Here is a 19,005-nt window from a genome sequence, read left to right as displayed (position 1 = left end):
GAAGAATTCATTTAGATGTTCGGTTCCTTCATCATATATTATTGTACTTTTAATACGATCTTGAGGGGAGCCAATCAAACAATGTTTTTGTTGGCACGTGACCAAAAATTATAACGATAATAAATGTAATGCTCAACACCTTGATAATTGAATATAATAATGACTCGTTTAATGCCATCTCCCGGAGTGAATGGGTATCTACGTAGATATATGACGGTGTATAATTACATAACGAACGAAAATTTCAGTTAGTGAAAATATGACTCCAAATAAAATGACAAGAATAAACCACCATGTAACACGGGCCATGTTTCTTTCAGCAACGGAATCGACACATATATCAAAGAATTCCAGGAAGACCTTACAACGATCATTTAATACTTGAACCCTTTGGTCGATCTCCAAATACTCCCTCATTGCCACGTAAAGTGGATGCAAACTTGGTTCGAACGACCAAAAAAACTCAGGTGTATCCAATATGGTAGAAGAAAGGTTAACATCCACTCTTAATTTAAAAAGCTTCCCTGATTTTTTCAAAAGTTGTTCCCTTTTTAACCCAAGAGTACCATATAATGCTAGTCTTTTCGGTAATTTCGTGACTGATATCAAAATGGGCGAAATCCTGGATTCGAATCTTGATAATTTTGAAGATTGCGCGATAGCATGTGATAGTGTTAACTCGATAATGTGGTCCCCTGAACGCAATGTGACGATATCGTTGAAAATTCTTGGCCTTTCCGTATCCCTGTCATATTCAAAATGAAATTGTTCAGTTTCAATATCCTGTTCATCTAATGGTCGGATCATTAAGCTCTTATAGCCTGCAAATGTTATATCACCAAGGATATTTTTCTCTTGAATTTCAGTGAAGTTCCAGAAGACGATAACACCATAATGGAAAATGAAAATCTCTGCATGTCTGTCATTGCCGTCGTGGCCATTGTCACTGTGAACTTCGTATACACGATTAAAATCATCTCGTGATGAGGAAAGGGCAGACTGTGTAGATGCTGATGACGCTGGCGGCGAAAAACAAGCTGAGTACGCATGATGATCTTTACCATCGTTCACATAGCTTACAGGCTCACTTTCATCATTTTTTTCGCCATTACTTCCATCAATATCTTTCTCCTCCTTCTTTAGCATGTTTATTCTTTCGGTTCTTTCTCGTTCCTCTATTTCTAAAGGAGTTTCTTCTGCAAAAAACTGCGGTTCCATAGGATTGAAAGAATCCTGCTGACCAACTGGATTCGGTAGGTGGTCAGGGACTATTGTAGTGTCTTGATTAGTACTGTTGTTATTTCCATTAGCCTCCAGTTCATAATTATTATTTGCGTCTTCCACGGTTTCAACTCCTGAGTAGTACTCATAATGGTGGTCTCTTTGTTCGCTTGTATCTATCAAATTATCAATCAATGTCTTACCACCCACTGTTTTCTTAGATATATTTGATTTTATTCTGAAGCCACCCTTACCTGGCAGTAGTGGTAAAGTATACGCTACGTATAAACATTCGTCGTACAGTCTTGGTGAGACTTCATGAGTTTCATGCAGAAACTTATACAACTGATTTAGGTTGAAGCCGTCAGCAACGTTATACGCAGTGATTCTTGCCATGGACTTGTCCCTTGAATGTCGAGGTAGACGATCGAAGGAATTGGGCTTCATAGAACCAACTCTTGGTCTTTGTCTATCCAATGCATTCGTAGGCATAGTTTGGAAGTGACTCAAGTCGTCTTCTTCAGGTATCAGTACTAATTTTTGTGACGTCTTCGATGTTCTTGGAGGTAAGGGATTAATCATCTTTCTACGCGAACTCAAACGCTCATAATTGCGAGGTCTATCATTTGAAGAGCTGGAAAGTCTTTCCTCCCTTCTAGCAGATGGTATATCTGAATTATCAGAGAGAATATTATCGATGGATATATCGCTAAACCTACCAGACGATCGCCTTCTTGGATGAGTGGGATTTTGCAGCGAAGAAGAGCCAATATTGGAAGATCGAACACCCTGAGACCTCACGAGATTCTTGTTCTCCATGCTCTTCCTGCTGCCAGCAGCATGGCCAGCGAATGGCGCACTCATCCTATTCTTGGATGTTCTTGCGTCCGTCACCAGGATAGAAGGTGACCTTTTGGGCATCTCCCCGGGAGATGGTTGGTTAGCCTTATAACTCATTCTAGTCACCAAAATACGAGTTCTTTCTTCACTTCATATGCAAACCTGCGTACGAACTCTCGATTGGCAAGATCTTATATTCAAGTACACCTGGTTTTGTTTTTCATGTAGGTTTTTCTAGTCAGTTTTACTGCCAATCGTCACTTTTTGCCAGTAGCCTGAATAAGAAAATAATTTAAAGATAGAATACGTTATCAATAACTAAAGAACAAGATAGTCGATATTCCCACTGCCGAAGCAAGCAGAGGGCTTTCGCCTGCTTTTTAAAGATGACGGGAAATCTGATTTATCTTTCTGCTCCTCTATTAAGCGCATTTTTCAATTTTAAGGAGATTTTCACCTTGAAAATTCTACCTGCAACGAACCAAATTATGGCTCTTTATATAAACTATCCCAGGAACAGGCTGGACGCCTTTCAAGATGAACTTTCTGTGACTTTTGAGGCATTAATGAGAACCACTTCTCATTCACATAAAATGGCAGCCACGTATATAATGCTAGTGACAGTCCAAAGTTACAGGATATCGACTACTAATTAGAGATAATTTCTTCTTCTCACACAGCCCTATTAGATATACTATTATTCGAGCTATCTTCTTTCAAAGTTACTACCTGATCTATCGAATTTTGTAACTCGGAAGAGGCCGAATCCACCATTGTAATTGTGTTTCATGAGAGTAATGGTTCCAGTGACACAGTATTGTATGCACTCAAATACGTAATAGCAAAGCCCAATATAACACGAGTCCGTATATAAAACGATGTAATCTTGGCTGTAGAAGGTATAATGTGGCACTCCAGCCCATTGCTCTTGGTGAATCCAGCTGATTGGACAATTCCCTTTTGTCATGACTCCTACCGCAGATTTTATTAATTCTAGGCCATAAATTCGGAAATTTAAGACACCACTTGAAAACCCAACAAAGAATACAAGACCCAGAAAGAGGATATAGAAAAAAAATGCCTGTATATAAGCACTTATTGCCTGTTAACGGTGCATGGAGACAAGATGTCACTAATTGGCTTAGCGAAGACGTTCCTTCTTTTGATTTCGGGGGTTATGTTGTTGGGTCTGACCTGAAGAGAGCCAACTTGTACTGCAAGCAAGATGGTATGTTGTGTGGTGTTTCCTTTGCGCAAGAAGTCTTCAATCAATGTGAATTGCAAGTTGAATGGTTGTTCGAAGAAGGCTCTTTCTTGAAACCTTCGAAGACAGACTCCGGCAAGCTTGTTGTGGCCAAAATAATCGGACCTGCTAAAAACATCTTATTGGCAGAAAGAACCGCTTTGAACATCCTCAGCAGAAGCAGTGGAATTGCCACAGCCTCGCAAAAGATTGTTAGTTTGGCACGTTCGACTGGCTATAAGGGGATCATTGCGGGAACAAGGAAGACTACACCGGGATTACGTAGGTTAGAAAAGTACTCTATGCTTGTCGGTGGGTGCGACACCCATAGATATGACCTTTCATCAATGGTAATGCTTAAAGACAACCACATTTGGGCTACTGGTTCTATCACCAATGCAGTAAAGAATGCCAGGGCTGTGTGTGGGTTTGCTGTGAAGATTGAGGTGGAGTGTTTAAGTGAGGATGAAGCGACAGAAGCCATTGAGGCTGGTGCAGATGTCATCATGTTGGATAACTTCCAAGGTGACGGTTTGAAAAAGTGTGCTCAAAGTTTAAAGAGCAAGTGGAATGGTAAAAAACATTTCCTCTTGGAATGTAGTGGAGGCTTGAAATTGGACAACCTCGAAGAGTACTTGTGCGATGACATTGACATTTACAGCACTAGTAGTATTCATCAAGGTACATCTGTGATTGATTTCTCATTGAAACTCGCACACTAAAAATGCTTGGTATTTAGTTCTTGCTTTTTTATTTACATAGTTCAAATAAGATCAAGAAACAACTACGCGTTGCCGATTAACAACAAAACATGAAGGATAACAACCAAAAGGGGAAGAGAGTGATGAGTACTCCAAGAAAGACTGCCGGTGACAATGAAGATACAGAAATTTCAGAGATTAGAACCCCTTTTCGTGAGAGGGCCCTTGAAGAGCAACGTCTTAAGGATGAAATACTAATCAGGAATACACCCGGTTATAGAAAACTACTATCCACGTCTACTAAATCTCATGATATCCTTAATAAAGATCCTAACGAAGTACGAAATTTCTTGCAAGATTTAAGCCAAGTGCTAGCACGCAAATCGCAAGGCGACGATACAATTGCTCGCAAGGTTCGAGCTCGTAATCTAATAGATGAACTGACGCACGAGGGAAACCGAATAGAGCAAGATGGCTCTCTTCAGGGTGAGGGTGAAAACACAACAGATAACAACACTAGCAATGGGATGCAAGCAGGTTATACTTCATTATCACAAACTATATTTTCAAAGTTGCAAGAGAGAGAAAAAGGCTTGAAAAGTAGAAAGATTGATCCTATCGTTATACAAGATGCTCCAATGATAGAAAATGAGGATGAAATGATGGTGAATCTTCCAAATAATATTAATGATGTCTCTATGGATGTTTTAAGAGCGTCACCAGGTCTTGCAGGTGATGCAACAGAGGACTCGCAAGTAGATGATCCCGAGTCATCTTTTGTAATGCAACAAGAAGAACGACTACCCGATTCTATGCCAAACGCTGAGGAAGATGAAAAAGAAGAACAAGCTGAGAAAGAGGAATATTCATTACTAAGTGCCAGTGATGAAGAGTTGGATGATTTCGAAGGCGAACCCGTGCGTCTAAATATTCCTGCGGTGAGACATTCTTCAGTAAAACCGTTACAGATAATGGACTTGAAACATCTAACAAGGCAATTCTTGAGTGAAAATGAAATAATATTACCGAATCAAACGTGGTCCACCATACAAGAAGAATCTTTGAATATTATGGATTTTCTGAAACAAAGGATCGGTACGTTGCAAAAGCAAGATCTTGTAGATTCGTTCATTGATATGGGTATTATAAATAATGTCGATGACATGTTTGAGCTAGCACACGAATTGCTTCCCTTGGAATTTCAATCAATAATTGAAACTTACTTGTTTTAAAGAATATAATAGAAGAGATTAGTATATAGTGCAGGAATTATATACAAAGAGAAAAGTAGAGACTCGTTCACGGCTTTAAGACCTAGAGGAGAAGCCTAGCAACAAACTAACCTGTTCATAAACAGTAAACGTTAGCCCACCAGAGATTCCAACCTTCATAAATCTAAAAATGGAACCCTTCCAAAATGTGGCCATGCCCTCTTGGACAAATATTCTATACATGCAATTCAACGTATTCTTATATTCGGTCTTGGCATTTTGAGTCATCATTCTTGTCTTTACGACATCGATGGGTTGAGTCATGGCCACAAGTGTGAAAGATGTTGCTAAACCTGTAATTACTGACGACGCCTTGTCGTGTCTTCCTTGCAACAGCCGTTTGAATGCAGTGTATGCGGTAAATTGAATAGAAGTGTTAGCGACTTGCCTAAATATAGTAGGCGTTGCTCCTTGGACGAATGCCGAAGGGCCTCTTGTCTGATACATGTGTTTAATCGTGGGGAACAACTTATCTATACGGGCCACAGGGGTAGCTTTGGTCGACGTCTTATGGAAAGTTGGCTTTGCGCTGGTTTCTGGTTGAACTCTCTGTAATTTCTTATAATCGACCATAGCTGATTGAATCATACTGGTCTTGATGTTCTCAAAAGGAATAATAAACAAACTCTCTGCTATCCCTGTCAATGTACCAGCAATTAAGAGGTTCTCGCCTGTTAGTCTTTGAAAATTATCACTGTTATCAATGTTATTATTCAAAGAGTGACACAACTTGTCAAATGTAATAAACCTTAAAATAGTCTTACCAAATGCTGCCACGTTCAAAGCAGAGCAACCAGCGAAGTACGACTTAACCTGCGGCAAAATGATCTCAAAAGTGGTGCCCTTGGGTTGCAATTGCAGGCTGGTCTTTAAATACTCAAACGGATATGTCATTGTTGTTTGAAACACGGCAGCTACACTGCCTGCAGTGATCTGTTTGTAAAGATCAGAGTTCTGTGAAAGGAGAAAAGTAATGTGTTAATATAATAGTATTGGGCATTTGAAGAAGAAAAGTTTTTACTTACTTGGCTGACCATATCGGTTGTTATTCTTGTTGGCTTTCTCTTCACGGTATTCTTGCCTGTCATATCAATTGATTTTTCGACTGTGTTCGATTGAAAAATAGCTTAATAAGGCGAAAGAATCCCCCTGCCTTTCTCATACAAAACCGTTAGAACTAAGTAGTATGACAAAAGTAACATACAAGAAGTAACACTTCAAATCGTTTTTCCAAATACTGCGTTTTGATAATACAAGTCTGATATCATTAAATTTTTATGTCCAATATGGAGCACCAAAGGAAAGCTGAAAAAAATTCAATTCGGTTCCTCAAATCAAATGATGATTACAGTACTATGCTGCAGGCTATTTGATAGATTTTCAGCACTAGACGAGGCTCTTTAAAAGAGCTATTTGTGCCAAGCTTAATTGACCAATGTTACGTCCTTTTTTACCAAAATCCCTTATATTCGTCATTCATAACGGCTACGAAGAAATGTGTCAAAAAAAGATACAGTATAATAATGGCAACTTGTTGTTCTTATCAATTGGCCTTTCTTTGTTGCCGAGATCAGTCACCACAGAGCATCCTACGCAAGCATGTCTCACTCACTCACCTCAGTTTTTCAAAAGATCGACACCTTAAAGCCTCAATTCTTCAGCAGGCTAAGTAAGGCCATTCAAATCCCCGCTGTTTCTTCAGACGAATCGCTAAGGCCCAAAGTATTTGAAAAGGCCAAGTTTATTTCCGAGCAACTGTCGCAATCGGGGTTCCATGACATTAAGATGGTCGACTTGGGTATTCAGCCTCCACCGATTTCTACACCAAATTTGACTTTACCACCTGTCATTCTATCCAGATTTGGTAACGATTCCTCAAAAAAGACAGTTTTGGTATACGGCCATTATGACGTTCAGCCCGCTCAATTGGAAGACGGCTGGGATACTGAACCCTTCAAGCTGGTCATTGATGAGTCCAACGGTGTTATGAAAGGTAGAGGTGTCACCGATGATACGGGTCCATTGTTGTCTTGGATTAATGTTGTGGACGCTTTCAAGGCATCCGGCAAGGAGCTTCCTGTTAACTTGGTCACTTGTTTCGAAGGTATGGAAGAAAGTGGTTCTTTAAAATTAGATGAATTGATTAAAAAAGAGGCCAACGATTACTTCAAAGGTGTTGACGCTGTTTGTATTTCTGATAATTATTGGTTAGGCACTAAAAAGCCTGTTTTGACTTACGGCCTCAGAGGTTGTAACTACTACCAAACCATTATTGAAGGTCCAGGTGCGGATTTACACTCCGGTATTTTTGGTGGTGTTGTTGCTGAACCCATGATCGATTTGATGCAAGTTCTGGGTTCCCTTGTAGATTCTAAGGGGAGAATCTTGATTGACGGTATTGACGAAATGGTTGCTCCTCTAACCGAGAAGGAAAAAGCCCTATACAAAGACATCGAATTTAGTGTCGAAGAATTGAACGCTGCAACTGGTTCTAAAACAAGTTTGTACGACAAGAAGGAAGACATCCTAATGCACAGATGGAGGTACCCTTCATTGTCTATTCATGGGGTGGAAGGTGCCTTTTCTGCCCAAGGTGCCAAGACTGTTATTCCAGCAAAGGTTTTCGGTAAGTTTTCTATTAGAACTGTTCCAGATATGAACTCTGAAAAATTAACTTCATTGGTTCAAAAGCATTGTGACGCCAAATTCAAAGCATTGAATTCTCCAAACAAATGTAGGACCGAATTAATACATGATGGTGCTTACTGGGTTTCTGATCCATTCAATGCTCAATTTACTGCGGCTAGGAAGGCTACAAAATTGGTCTATGGTGTTGATCCTGATTTCACTAGAGAAGGTGGTTCAATCCCAATCACTTTGACCTTCCAAGACGCTTTGAACACTAGTGTCTTATTGTTACCAATGGGCAGGGGCGATGATGGTGCTCACTCTATCAATGAAAAATTGGATATTTCAAATTTTGTTGGTGGTATGAAGACCATGGCTGCTTACCTACAATACTATGCTGATTCGCCAGAGAACTAATCCAGCTTATTTATATCTATGTATATGTGTGTAAATGTTTACTTTTTATGCCATTTCAAGTTTGTTCATATCTACTCAATTTGTGAAAATAGAGGAGAAAAACGGGAAGTACTAGGTAGATATAGGATAGCTCAACCGTTTCAAGGTAGTATGCATGCAAAGAATACCAAACTTGCAATGAATGCTCCTGAATATCCTCAGAATAAAATACTGGTGTTATCGCATCACTCGCACAACTTTTTGAAAACTCAACTATTGCAGGACTTATTCCACTGCAGTACGACCAGTGTCAGTATAATAAAGGACCAAACTTGGGAAAATAAATACTATAAAACCTCTTTCGATCTGTATATAGATTCGTTCAAAGACTTGCCAGTATGGATAGAGGAATTTGTTACATTGGAATGTGAGCCACTTAGAAACGTTATGGCAGGAATAATCCTAATAACAGACAATAGATTAATGGCACCACAAGAACTATTGACCCAATTCATGACGTCCGTTCATCCAAATACATTTATTGTGTTGGTTAATGTTAACAAAGAAGTGGAGCAAGAGGAAATTGATGAACTCAATGAAAATCGGTGCAGCAGTTTCACCAACGTCATCGAATTCATAAATTGGACTAGGTCAAAGCCAACCATCAATCACAACGAATATGGGGAGAAATTGGGGCTTGATAGGGTACAGGAAATAATAGATACCCACGATTGGTTAAATTGTAAGCTTCAACCGATAACTATGATAATGGACAAGAAATCCAAGGATATGCCACTTGAACAGATAATTAAAAATCTGCAAAGTGCGAGAATAAAGTATAAATCTATGGAGAACAGTAATGAAGCTGATGCTTTTGCAGAAGAAATTGCTGAACAACTATCCGAATTTTTATGAGTAAATCTACATACATATATATGTTGAAGCAATAAAATTACTTATTCTGCAATAGTTTTCTGTATGCTGTTATTAGTATTGGGAAATATGCTAGTAAAACCGCCCTGTTTACCATATCTAAAGTCAGAGTAGAATGATAGTTTTTGACTTGAATGTTTAACAGCAGTAAAGCAAATTCACTCAAGTATAAAATGGGCAATGTGACAAATGTGTTAGCCTTCCAGACCATGGTTTTTTCCTTTACACCTTCACGTTTAAAAAGTTTACACCAGTGACAATATGCTTGAGATAAAGACAAACAAATGATGAAACTGGAATAAGATGCATTTTTCAAGATCAATGCGTGTTCATAATCGTCATAAAAATGGATCACTCTGACTAGGTAGATAAAATTTAAGTTCTTCAAAAAGGTTCTTGAAAATAAACCATTTCTGAACCCATGAAACCTGAGCAACCAAAGAATTTCCACAAGGCTGGAGCAAAGCATCAAATATATTAAGAACTCATGGATCCCTCCAGGCAAAAACCGAGATCCCACCAAAGGCATTATTATTGACCATCGCATCAATAGTGCAGCATACAAGAAGCTTGTGGCTAATTGATAATACTGGTAAAGCTTATGAATCAATCTAATACCTGCCATTCTTGAGTACCTCTTGAATATACGTACTTGAATACTTTTGTCAAGTCATATGTACCGTATTCCCTATTTGAATCTAAGTTATGTTCATTTTTCTATGATTTAATATCAACACTGGCAAAAAAAAAGAGATCTTCCAAATAACACGTAGCGAAAGAATGGAAAACAGACAGAAAACTAAACCGATCAAATCACTAAGAGGATGAAGGGCTACTGGAAACCAGCGTTGCTTATACTGGGCTTTGTTTCATTTGTATATGCTTTTACTACCATTGAAACAGAAATTTTCCAATTGCAAAATGAAATAAGTACAAAATATGGCTCAGAAATGAACTTTTACAAGTTTTTAAAGCTACCCAAATTGCAGCAATCTAATTCAAAGGAAATTACCAAGAATTTGAGAAAGCTGTCTAAGAAGTACCACCCGGATAAGAATCCCAAGTACCGCAAATTGTATGAAAGATTGAACTTGGCTACTCAAATTCTTTCCAATAGCTCCAATCGTAAGATTTATGATTATTATTTGCTAAATGGGTTTCCGAACTATGATTTTCATAAGGGTGGGTTTTATTTTACGAGAGTGAAACCCAAAACGTGGTTTGTGCTGGCTTTCATTTGGATAGTCATCAACATTGGGCAGTATATCATTTCTATTATACAGTATCGTTCTCAAAGATCTAGAATTGAAAACTTTATCGACCAATGTAAACAGCAAGATAACACTAATGGACTAGGTGTTAAACAATTGACATTTAAGCAGAATGAAGAGGATGAAGGGAAGAATTTGGTTGTAAGGTTTAGCGACGTCTACGTTATGGAGCCTGACGGAAGTGAAACTCTAATCTCACCGGATACTTTGGACAAACCTTCAGTAAAGAAGTGTTGGTTTTGGAAAATACCTGCCTCCATTTGGAACATTACATTGGGTAGATTTGTTAGCGATACGGAAGAGGAAGAGATATTGAAGGATAATAAAAAATTTGATGGGGAGCACGTAAAAAAAGGAAACACAGTGAAAAGGAGATCTGCGAAGAAAGGTCAGAAGAAAATGGAATTGCCTAATGGCAAAGTAATCTATTCACGCAAGTGAAGCGTAAGAAGAAGTATTTATTTCATCTTGATGAATGAATGAATGAATGAATGGAAAACTACATAGTACATATACATACAAATAATTATTCATATATACAAATTAAAGAAAAGTACAAAACAATGTATCATTCATGATCATAATCATTATCATTATCAGCATTTTCATTATAATTACGAGCATTATCATTGTCATTATCATTATTATCGTTATTATTATTGTTGTTGTTATTAATGTTAGTGTTATTATTATCGTTCTTATTATCGGGGGGTCCAAGTATGAAAACTCCATTCTCCATGTTTTTATTGTCAACGTCTTCCTGAGCCCTATTGATTAACATTTCCCTTAATTTATTATGTAAATCAGATTCTGTGGACAAAGACAATTGTTCTTCTAAAGATTCAACGTTAATCAATTGGCCGCCACCACTATTCCCATTACTCTTTCCAGTATCTGAATCAAACATTTCATTAGTATTGTTTGTTTCATCGTTGGGTGTTAACACTGTACTGTTATCAGGAAGCTGTGGAATGATGTTACCGTTTCCATCATCGATATAACTTCCGCCACCAAGAATTTTTGAGTACATCATTCTTGTTTCGTTTAACACTTCCTCAGAGTAGTATTGCCACTCTTCGGTTTGTAGAATATCTTGGATATCAGGAGAGATTAGTTCCACTTTGTATAGTTTGGAAAACTTGACCACTTCTTCAGCAATCAAGACTATATGGCCCATATATCCCAAATTCATTTTCCTCAGCTCATAAAATCTATAAGAATCTTGGTAACCCTTTAATATGAAATCAGTAGTTATCCTAAAATCAAAATTTGGGTCTCTAGAAACGGGAGTAAAGCCAGAAACGTTCATTTCTTTTTCATTCGGAATAATTATATCAGTCATGAATTGATATGAGCTCCTTAAGTTAAAAAGAGACAATACAAGGAATGAATTATAGGAAAAATCCATCCTACCATTGAATATTTGCTGAATTATGTCGAATATAACATTATGCCAAAAATTGTTCCAGGGATGCGTTAAAAATAATTCCATTATTTTGGAAACGATTCGCGTATCATAAAGTTTGATCTTGAACAAATCCCCCACAGTGGGGTCAGTCCTAAGTTTTGTATTTTGCTTCATATTGATATATGGAATTTCAAAGCTTTCATCTATTTCATCGCCATAATCGCTTTCATCATCGTCATCATTATTGTCATTATTATTTTGTTTACCGTTATTATTTATTAAATTGTCATTAACGTTATTTGTTAGAGAGGTGTTCGTTTTGAAATGTTCCTTTTCATCGATACTTAAATCATTTAGCGCGTCTTGTAAATGATGGGATAATTGACTCCTTACTTTATCTCTTCTTCTGGCAATTCTCTCAGCCCTTTTAGAATTCATTAATCCCATATTTGAGCAATGAAGTAACTCAGCGACTAATTCCACCACTTTGAATCTTTCAAATCCTAAAGGTTTAAACTTTTCATGCAACTGATTTTCATGTAACTGAATGTTTGGATCATTTTCAATGTCTAAAATGATTTGGAAAAAATCCGACAAATGGTCGGAAAATTTCCGGAGTAAATAACCTAAATATATTGGATCTCTATTTGAAGGCGGATGTGTCTTGATAGTAGTGGCTAGGAGATTGACTTGATCGTAGTCCGAATTGTTTTTCCTTATCAGTTCGATAACAATCGAGACAGTGGTATTTAGTGCAGCACCTCTTTGATTGATCATGATATCAACTAGCTTCGCGATGGATTCTGGTGATGCTAATTGTCTAGTCAAAGAATTTGGTCCAATCGAAATATCATCCAGGGGTGCATTGGCAGAGATGGCAATCAAAGCTTTTAGAAAATCACCTACACAGGCTTGGATATCCGCTGGTGATTGTTTGTTATTGAGAAAGCTCAAACACTTGCTAATTAAGTTCTGGTCATACACTAATTCGATTATTCCCGTTGGCGATTCAATCTTATCTGTGGATATTATCTTTAGGAAAAAATCCATCAACAATGAAATATCTACATGCTTCAACATATCGTCCACAAAGCTCTTCTCTGTTCGAATGAAATTCAAATATTGATCTTGCCTAGTTAGTAACAGGTTTTGATTAACCTTTAAGAATATCGGTACCAAAGGAGAATTCTCAGAATTAAAGTTTGAAAGGTTGATGATAGACCAAATCTTGTTCAAGTATGATTGATTTTTCACCAATGATTCGCTAATCAACCAAATATCTAGAGAAAAGATCTCAGATATTATAGTGGCTTTCGTCAAATAAGCAGATTCATCATCCTCGTTCGCATCGTTGTCGTCGTTATCGTCGCTATTGAACGAAGAGCTGCCACGTTTTCGTCTCTTGTTATTGTTACTGTTATTATTCTCCTCTCTCTCTTCTTCTTGTTCCGTATCAGATTCTACGTAGATATCCTCTTGGGAGCTATCATCGAGCTGCTGCTGTTCTTGGTAATCTATCAGATTGTTGAGGTCCACTGTGGTGGCAGTTTTAATTTTTGAGATACATTCCATCAGTTGATCGATCAGATATTCCATATTATTTACTTTTTTATTAGTTCTCTTATCAAAGAAAAACCCAAAACAAATGAAGTCGAGTAACGTCTTGTTTTGTCTCGATAGTTCATTCAAAAGCTCCGTTTCAACGAGCATTTTTTCAATGAAAGAATTATCCAGACTCTTTGTGGTAACCATCATGGGGGCAGTGGTATTACTAATATCCTCCTCATCTAAATCCGTTTTCGAAGTTGACCCTGAAGAGAACGATGTAGTGGAAGATTCGCTAGAATTCATGCTACGCTCCTCCTCCTCCTTCTCATACCGTTCCTGCTGTTCATCCTTCTCAAACCGGCTTTTCTGATCTCCATCTGCTGTCTTTATATCATTGCCTTGACTATACTCCTCCGGAATAGAATCCAGGGAGTCATTCGTACCTCGCTGCTGCACGTTGTTAAAAATCGCAGGAATGGCCTTACCAACACTCGGGTTGATCCGCTCTAGTTCGTGTAACACGTGAAAATACTCATCTAGAATCTTGTTGATATTAGAATGAGTCAGATTCTGTCCAAAAGGCCAGAATGACATCTTTAAACTGGCTTGTTGTGTTGGTCTCTTCTTTTTCTCTCTTCGTAAAAAAATTCTGCTCCAAATCAATAAAAGTGGGGACGGCAGAGGTTATAGTTCAGGGAAGTAACGCTTGTATTCTAATCGGGCTAAAGTAAAATCAGAAGTGAAATAAAATGAGAATGATAGAAAAGAGGAAGAAGAAAAAAAAAGGGATGTTCACTCAAACCCAACTATTTAGCTTTAATCTCTCAGTTTCTTAACTGCTTCTTAGAGGAAAATACTGAGTCCAATAGTCTAATAACTCCTTCCTATTAATCCTTTTAGACCGGATTATACCACGATATTGTTGGTTCTGGTTCTAATTGGCCACTCAAGATTATTTTTTTTCTTTTTTTCTAGAGGAAGGGATAACCCTAAGAAGACCTATCTTTTTTTTTCAGCCCTTTACCAGCCCTCTCATTTATTATCTTATACCCTCATTACAAAATGGTTTAACCCTGACATTCCTTGTTGTCATTATGGCCCTTTTAAGCCACAATACAAGCATCAATTTAGCCAAAATTACATAATGGTCATTGAGGTGAAACTTGCATCACATCAAAGTGTGCTTTTTGGTTCTTGAAGAATTGCTTTATTTCGGTGAGATTACTATTCCGGCTTCTGCTACTGATCGATTTGTCCTTTTGCTAGGCGAAAACGGTGGTAGTTCTTTACTATAATCATGAGGGCCATTTTCAAAGTAATCACTGCTTTGCTGGCTTGCATCTTCATGCTTAGGTACTTAGTTTGTCAACAAAATGGTCCAGGAAACTTTGCCACAAACTTAGAGGCCGTATGCCAGTACACACGATTTCCAGGGAGCTCTTTCTTACATCCCAAGTTGCTTGAAGGTTCGGTTGTGACTGATTATCTAGTTGAAAAGTACTCGCAATCAATAAGACCGTTGATGGAGAAGTACCCTAACTCTCCTTTGAGGAAACTTTTGGCATATCTTTACCGCTTTTGGTACAACGTTTCTTCTTTTTTGAGGTTAAACGAGCTCTGTTGTTCACTACATTCAAAATTGGGGCCCATGTTGAATCATCTGAGGATCGCTTGGTATTATTTAAAGCCATATACGGATAATGTGAAAAATGTGCTAGAAAACCCTTTTAATTCTTCTACCAACTGGATGAAATATGGCTCTTTTAGTGTTGATAGTACGCACGTTAAACCGATTTTTGAGACAGACTCGGAAACTGAAGATTATGACGACGAAGACGATGATGACGACGACGATGATGCTGACGACGAAATTGAGACTGTGGAGAGGAATCAAGAGTACGAGTTCGAGGATGGACAGGATGACCGCGGAAACTCACAACTCGTCACTGCTGCCATTTTGCAGGATTTTTCAAAGATTATTATTGGTTCCGATAACCATGCAGAGTTAGAAATATACGAACCAGAATCACTAAAAGTGGAATACGAAGCATGGATCAAGGCCATTGAGTCAAAAGTACGCAGGGCGGTAGCACTTTTGGATTCAGAGATACACTCTACGTTCGAAGCTCAAGTGCGGAATAAATCTACTGAAATCACTAACAGGCTTGATGACCTAAACAAGACAGTTGGTGAGCAGTTAAGGTTTTTGGATTCAAGGATCAAAGACATTAATTGTACTTCTAAATTTGATCCTGAACGGAGTAAAATAAAGTACTTTGATGAATCAGGCCAGTTTGAATTGGAGGCTTATGTTACTAAATCTTCGATTACATCAATATTGAAAAACTACAAATTACATTTGTTAGATTTTGAGAATTCTCTTTTTTGTTCATTAGACTCTTTCCTTACTGAAATGGCGAAACTGGCGGAATCGATTCGCCTTGAAAACGTCGAAGTTTACGAGGAGTGGGGGGATATAATGGTAAGCCAATGGTCACAGAGAATGGCATATATGGACATAAGAAGCTTACATTTGAAAGATCAGTATGACTCTGAATATGTCGAGGAAAATCATTTGAATTGGCATCGTTTTATGAATTTAAAAAAGAAAGTTATTTCAGAGAGGAATCGCCTAATCAAGCATGATTTAGACATGACTTTGATATTGGAATGGATAACCAAACTCAAAACTGATTTCCAAAGTACGAAGAATAGTATTCAGGATACCTTTGCACAGAGAATGAATGCAGCAGATACTTTTTTCAGGGACCGTGAAATAAGGGAGCAGCTAGAAGAAGAGTTTGTACGACAAGGACGTTGATCGATGTATATGTATCTATGTATGTATGGATAAAATAATTAATTAAATAATAATGTACGATAGTGTGACTAAAAACCGGAAGTGGTTTCAAATAGCCTAACGTGGGGTAGATTTACCACCCTGTTAGTCTTGTATGCTTCAAGTGATCTATCAGTTAGTTCCTCGATCTCTTTATCAGTTAGTTGGCCCTCAGTAGAGTTATCTTCTTTCTGTCTCTCACTTTTGAACCCAATACTGGATTCGTTACTCATTAAAAGCATAGATAATTCTTGCACTAAGTCTTTATTAGTGACATTAACACCCACTTTGTTTGCCTTCAGAAATGAACCTTCATTTAACGCCAGTTTTTTCAGGCTGTTAAACTTTCCCATTTGAATAACCATTCTTTCCAAATTCCGCTTATTAGCTGCTCGAGTTAATATAACATGTTCAATAGTATTATCGCAACACAATCTGTATACTATAACTGGTGATTCTTGACCAATACGGTGACACCTGTCCATGGCTTGTAAGTCTACCTGTGGGTTCCAGTCACTATCAAACAGGACCACTGTATCTGCCCCGACTAGGTTGATACCCAAACCTGCGGCTCTTGTGGATAACAGAAAAATCTTGTGTTTATCTTTCGAGCTATTAAATTTCTCTAACTGAGCCTTTCTTGTTTCATTATTTACTGAACCATCAATTCGAAATGACGCGAACGAGTTTAAATCGCACCAATCTTCAATCAAGTCAAGCATGTTCACAAACTGAGAATAGATCAGTACCTTGTGCCCTTCAGAAATTAATGGGGGAATTAACCTTTGTATTGTTTGTAATTTTCCAGATGTCTTTAAAAGATTCTCCAAAGTCAAATCCTCTGGATGTAAGTATGGAAAGTAAAACAAAAAGGTTGAGTCAATTATTTGCCTTAGTTGCATCATCATGTTCTGTAACTTTTTATTTGATATTTCGACCTGCAGATTTTCCTTATATAATTTGTCCATTTGTAACAAAGTAGAATTGATTTTATTGTCTGTATTAGAACTTTCATTACTGGATAGTTTAAAGTCAATAAAATCTCTTATGGATCGGTTTGAAATGTGACCAATATAGTCATCATTCAAAGTGAAAAAGTCTTTGATCAGTTCCTTAAACAAAGTTTTCTTTAGCTTTCCATTCAATCCTGCTTTGTAGAATTTTTTCTGTACCACTGTCATTGGGCAATTTATAATATATTCCCTCTTTGGGGGTAGAATATTTGCCAGAACAACTTTTTTCAACCTTCTCAAAAGAAATGGTTTTAGAATTGTGTGCAAATTTGAAATCAAATTCTTCTGTAATTCATCGTTGATTAGCTTATTTAATGCCTCAGAGTTTGAACCGGATTCTAAGTTTAAACTGTCAAAATCAAACCATTTATTAAATATTTCGAAATCGGCAAAAATATCAGGCATGATGAAATTCAAAAGTGACCATAATTCGGCCAGATTATTTTGTAAAGGTGTTCCTGTCAGCAACAGTCTGTTCGAAGTATTGATTTTCTTCAATTCTTTGATGAGCCTGCAATTTATATTTTTTAAACGGTGGCCTTCATCGACTATTAAAAACTTCCAATTTTGACTCATGATCAAATCAGTATCTCTTAGAATAATTTCATATGATGTAATAATGACTCCCGTGCCACCATGTAGCTTAAAGAAGTTTTTCAACTTTGTGGAACGTTCTTTATAACCATTGGCCCCATAATATTTCAAAACTGGTAGGTCAGGTGCGAATTTTGCAAATTCGTTTATCCAATTATCTAGGGTACTTAAAGGTGCAGCCACCAGAAATGGGCCCTTTGTATCCATTTCATATATGAACGCTAAAAGAGCAATACTTTGAACAGTTTTACCAAGACCCATTTCATCAGCGAGGATTCCATTGAGACCATTTTCATAGAGAGTAATCAGCCAGTTGAGGCCTTCTAATTGATAAGGTTTTAAAGTGCAGTTTCTCACCAGACGAGGTTGTTTTACGGCTATATCATCTGAAGAATTCTGTGGAGTGGCGATATTTTCATCCTTTTTCTGCTTTTTGAAAAAATCTGTTATTGATTTTTTTTTTGTTTTATGTCTTTTGGAAGGCTGTTCTTGACTACTGATGTCGTCACCATCTTTGATATTAGAATTAGCAACCTCATTGGATTTTTGTAGTAAAGTATCTGCGATGATACTGGAATATACTTGACTTTGCCTCACGAACTCGTTCAATTTCTTCAATTTTAGAGAAACGGTCTTAGTATCCATTTCAGACAATTCAGTGTCCAAGGAACTTTGCTCTGACTTCGTGTCTTTACTCAATGTATCCACCATTTGGGCTTGGATGGCTTCTGTGTCGGAATCGTCCTCTGAGTTCAGCTCAATATCTTCGTCTGAACGAACGTCGTCTTGTAACCATACGGGGGCATCATCATTTTTGTCGTTGCCTTTTTTACTGTCGTCATCTTCTGAATCTAGAATGTCCGCAGTCATATCGTCTACTTCCTTCTCCCTGTAATTACTGCTGCTTTTCATATTTCTGGTCCTTGCAGCCACTCTGGCCCCCATGGTGTCTTCAATAACAGTCATTGGTTTGTATTGGAGCAACTGCTCATCTCATCGCCAGTTTTGACATGTCCTTATTACATCTCTGTTTTATTTAATTATGGCGTTTCTGTTTGTCACCCGCTTGACGTGAAAAAGTTGGAAAAAACAAGCGAAG

The 19,005-nt window shown here is 37.7% G+C and overlaps 11 protein-coding genes across 11 annotated transcripts; 6 read left to right on the top strand and 5 right to left on the bottom strand.

Moving 5' to 3' along the window:
• Window positions 1-198: 198 nt before the first annotated feature.
• Window positions 199-2,178, bottom strand: RMD8 (Rmd8p; the record flags this gene model as incomplete). The annotated part of the gene is made up of 1 exon (XM_056222787.1): window positions 199-2,178. One exon carries the CDS (start codon window positions 2,176-2,178, stop codon window positions 199-201), a length of 1,980 nt encoding a protein of 659 aa, XP_056082443.1.
• A 960-nt stretch (window positions 2,179-3,138) lies between these two features.
• On the top strand, window positions 3,139-4,026 carry BNA6 (nicotinate-nucleotide diphosphorylase (carboxylating); the record flags this gene model as incomplete). The annotated part of the gene is made up of 1 exon (XM_056222785.1): window positions 3,139-4,026. The coding sequence occupies one exon, from the start codon at window positions 3,139-3,141 to the stop codon at window positions 4,024-4,026; it is 888 nt and encodes a 295-aa protein (XP_056082442.1).
• A 122-nt stretch (window positions 4,027-4,148) lies between these two features.
• CNN1 (centromere-binding protein CNN1) lies at window positions 4,149-5,237 on the top strand (the record flags this gene model as incomplete). The annotated part of the gene is made up of 1 exon (XM_056222784.1): window positions 4,149-5,237. The coding sequence occupies one exon, from the start codon at window positions 4,149-4,151 to the stop codon at window positions 5,235-5,237; it is 1,089 nt and encodes a 362-aa protein (XP_056082441.1).
• Window positions 5,238-5,312: 75 nt separating this feature from the next.
• MRX20 (Mrx20p) lies at window positions 5,313-6,170 on the bottom strand (the record flags this gene model as incomplete). The annotated part of the gene is made up of 1 exon (XM_056222783.1): window positions 5,313-6,170. One exon carries the CDS (start codon window positions 6,168-6,170, stop codon window positions 5,313-5,315), a length of 858 nt encoding a protein of 285 aa, XP_056082440.1.
• A 705-nt stretch (window positions 6,171-6,875) lies between these two features.
• Window positions 6,876-8,321, top strand: DUG1 (metallodipeptidase; the record flags this gene model as incomplete). Its single annotated transcript, XM_056222782.1, has 1 exon — window positions 6,876-8,321. One exon carries the CDS (start codon window positions 6,876-6,878, stop codon window positions 8,319-8,321), a length of 1,446 nt encoding a protein of 481 aa, XP_056082439.1.
• Window positions 8,322-8,345: 24 nt separating this feature from the next.
• IRC6 (Irc6p) lies at window positions 8,346-9,215 on the top strand (the record flags this gene model as incomplete). The annotated part of the gene is made up of 1 exon (XM_056222781.1): window positions 8,346-9,215. The coding sequence occupies one exon, from the start codon at window positions 8,346-8,348 to the stop codon at window positions 9,213-9,215; it is 870 nt and encodes a 289-aa protein (XP_056082438.1).
• Window positions 9,216-9,252: 37 nt separating this feature from the next.
• On the bottom strand, window positions 9,253-9,858 carry KEG1 (Keg1p; the record flags this gene model as incomplete). The annotated part of the gene is made up of 1 exon (XM_056222780.1): window positions 9,253-9,858. One exon carries the CDS (start codon window positions 9,856-9,858, stop codon window positions 9,253-9,255), a length of 606 nt encoding a protein of 201 aa, XP_056082437.1.
• Window positions 9,859-10,057: 199 nt separating this feature from the next.
• ERJ5 (Erj5p) lies at window positions 10,058-10,945 on the top strand (the record flags this gene model as incomplete). Its single annotated transcript, XM_056222779.1, has 1 exon — window positions 10,058-10,945. One exon carries the CDS (start codon window positions 10,058-10,060, stop codon window positions 10,943-10,945), a length of 888 nt encoding a protein of 295 aa, XP_056082436.1.
• A 127-nt stretch (window positions 10,946-11,072) lies between these two features.
• SAP155 (Sap155p) lies at window positions 11,073-14,054 on the bottom strand (the record flags this gene model as incomplete). Its single annotated transcript, XM_056222778.1, has 1 exon — window positions 11,073-14,054. The coding sequence occupies one exon, from the start codon at window positions 14,052-14,054 to the stop codon at window positions 11,073-11,075; it is 2,982 nt and encodes a 993-aa protein (XP_056082435.1).
• A 703-nt stretch (window positions 14,055-14,757) lies between these two features.
• OSW7 (Osw7p) lies at window positions 14,758-16,281 on the top strand (the record flags this gene model as incomplete). Its single annotated transcript, XM_056222777.1, has 1 exon — window positions 14,758-16,281. One exon carries the CDS (start codon window positions 14,758-14,760, stop codon window positions 16,279-16,281), a length of 1,524 nt encoding a protein of 507 aa, XP_056082434.1.
• Window positions 16,282-16,349: 68 nt separating this feature from the next.
• Window positions 16,350-18,872, bottom strand: IRC5 (putative ATPase; the record flags this gene model as incomplete). The annotated part of the gene is made up of 1 exon (XM_056222776.1): window positions 16,350-18,872. One exon carries the CDS (start codon window positions 18,870-18,872, stop codon window positions 16,350-16,352), a length of 2,523 nt encoding a protein of 840 aa, XP_056082433.1.
• Window positions 18,873-19,005: the final 133 nt, after the last annotated feature.

Source organism: Saccharomyces mikatae (genome assembly GCF_947241705.1).
Source record: "Saccharomyces mikatae IFO 1815 strain IFO1815 genome assembly, chromosome: 7".
NCBI classification, from domain to species: domain Eukaryota; kingdom Fungi; phylum Ascomycota; class Saccharomycetes; order Saccharomycetales; family Saccharomycetaceae; genus Saccharomyces; species Saccharomyces mikatae.
This window is presented reverse-complemented; position numbering and strand designations above follow the sequence as displayed.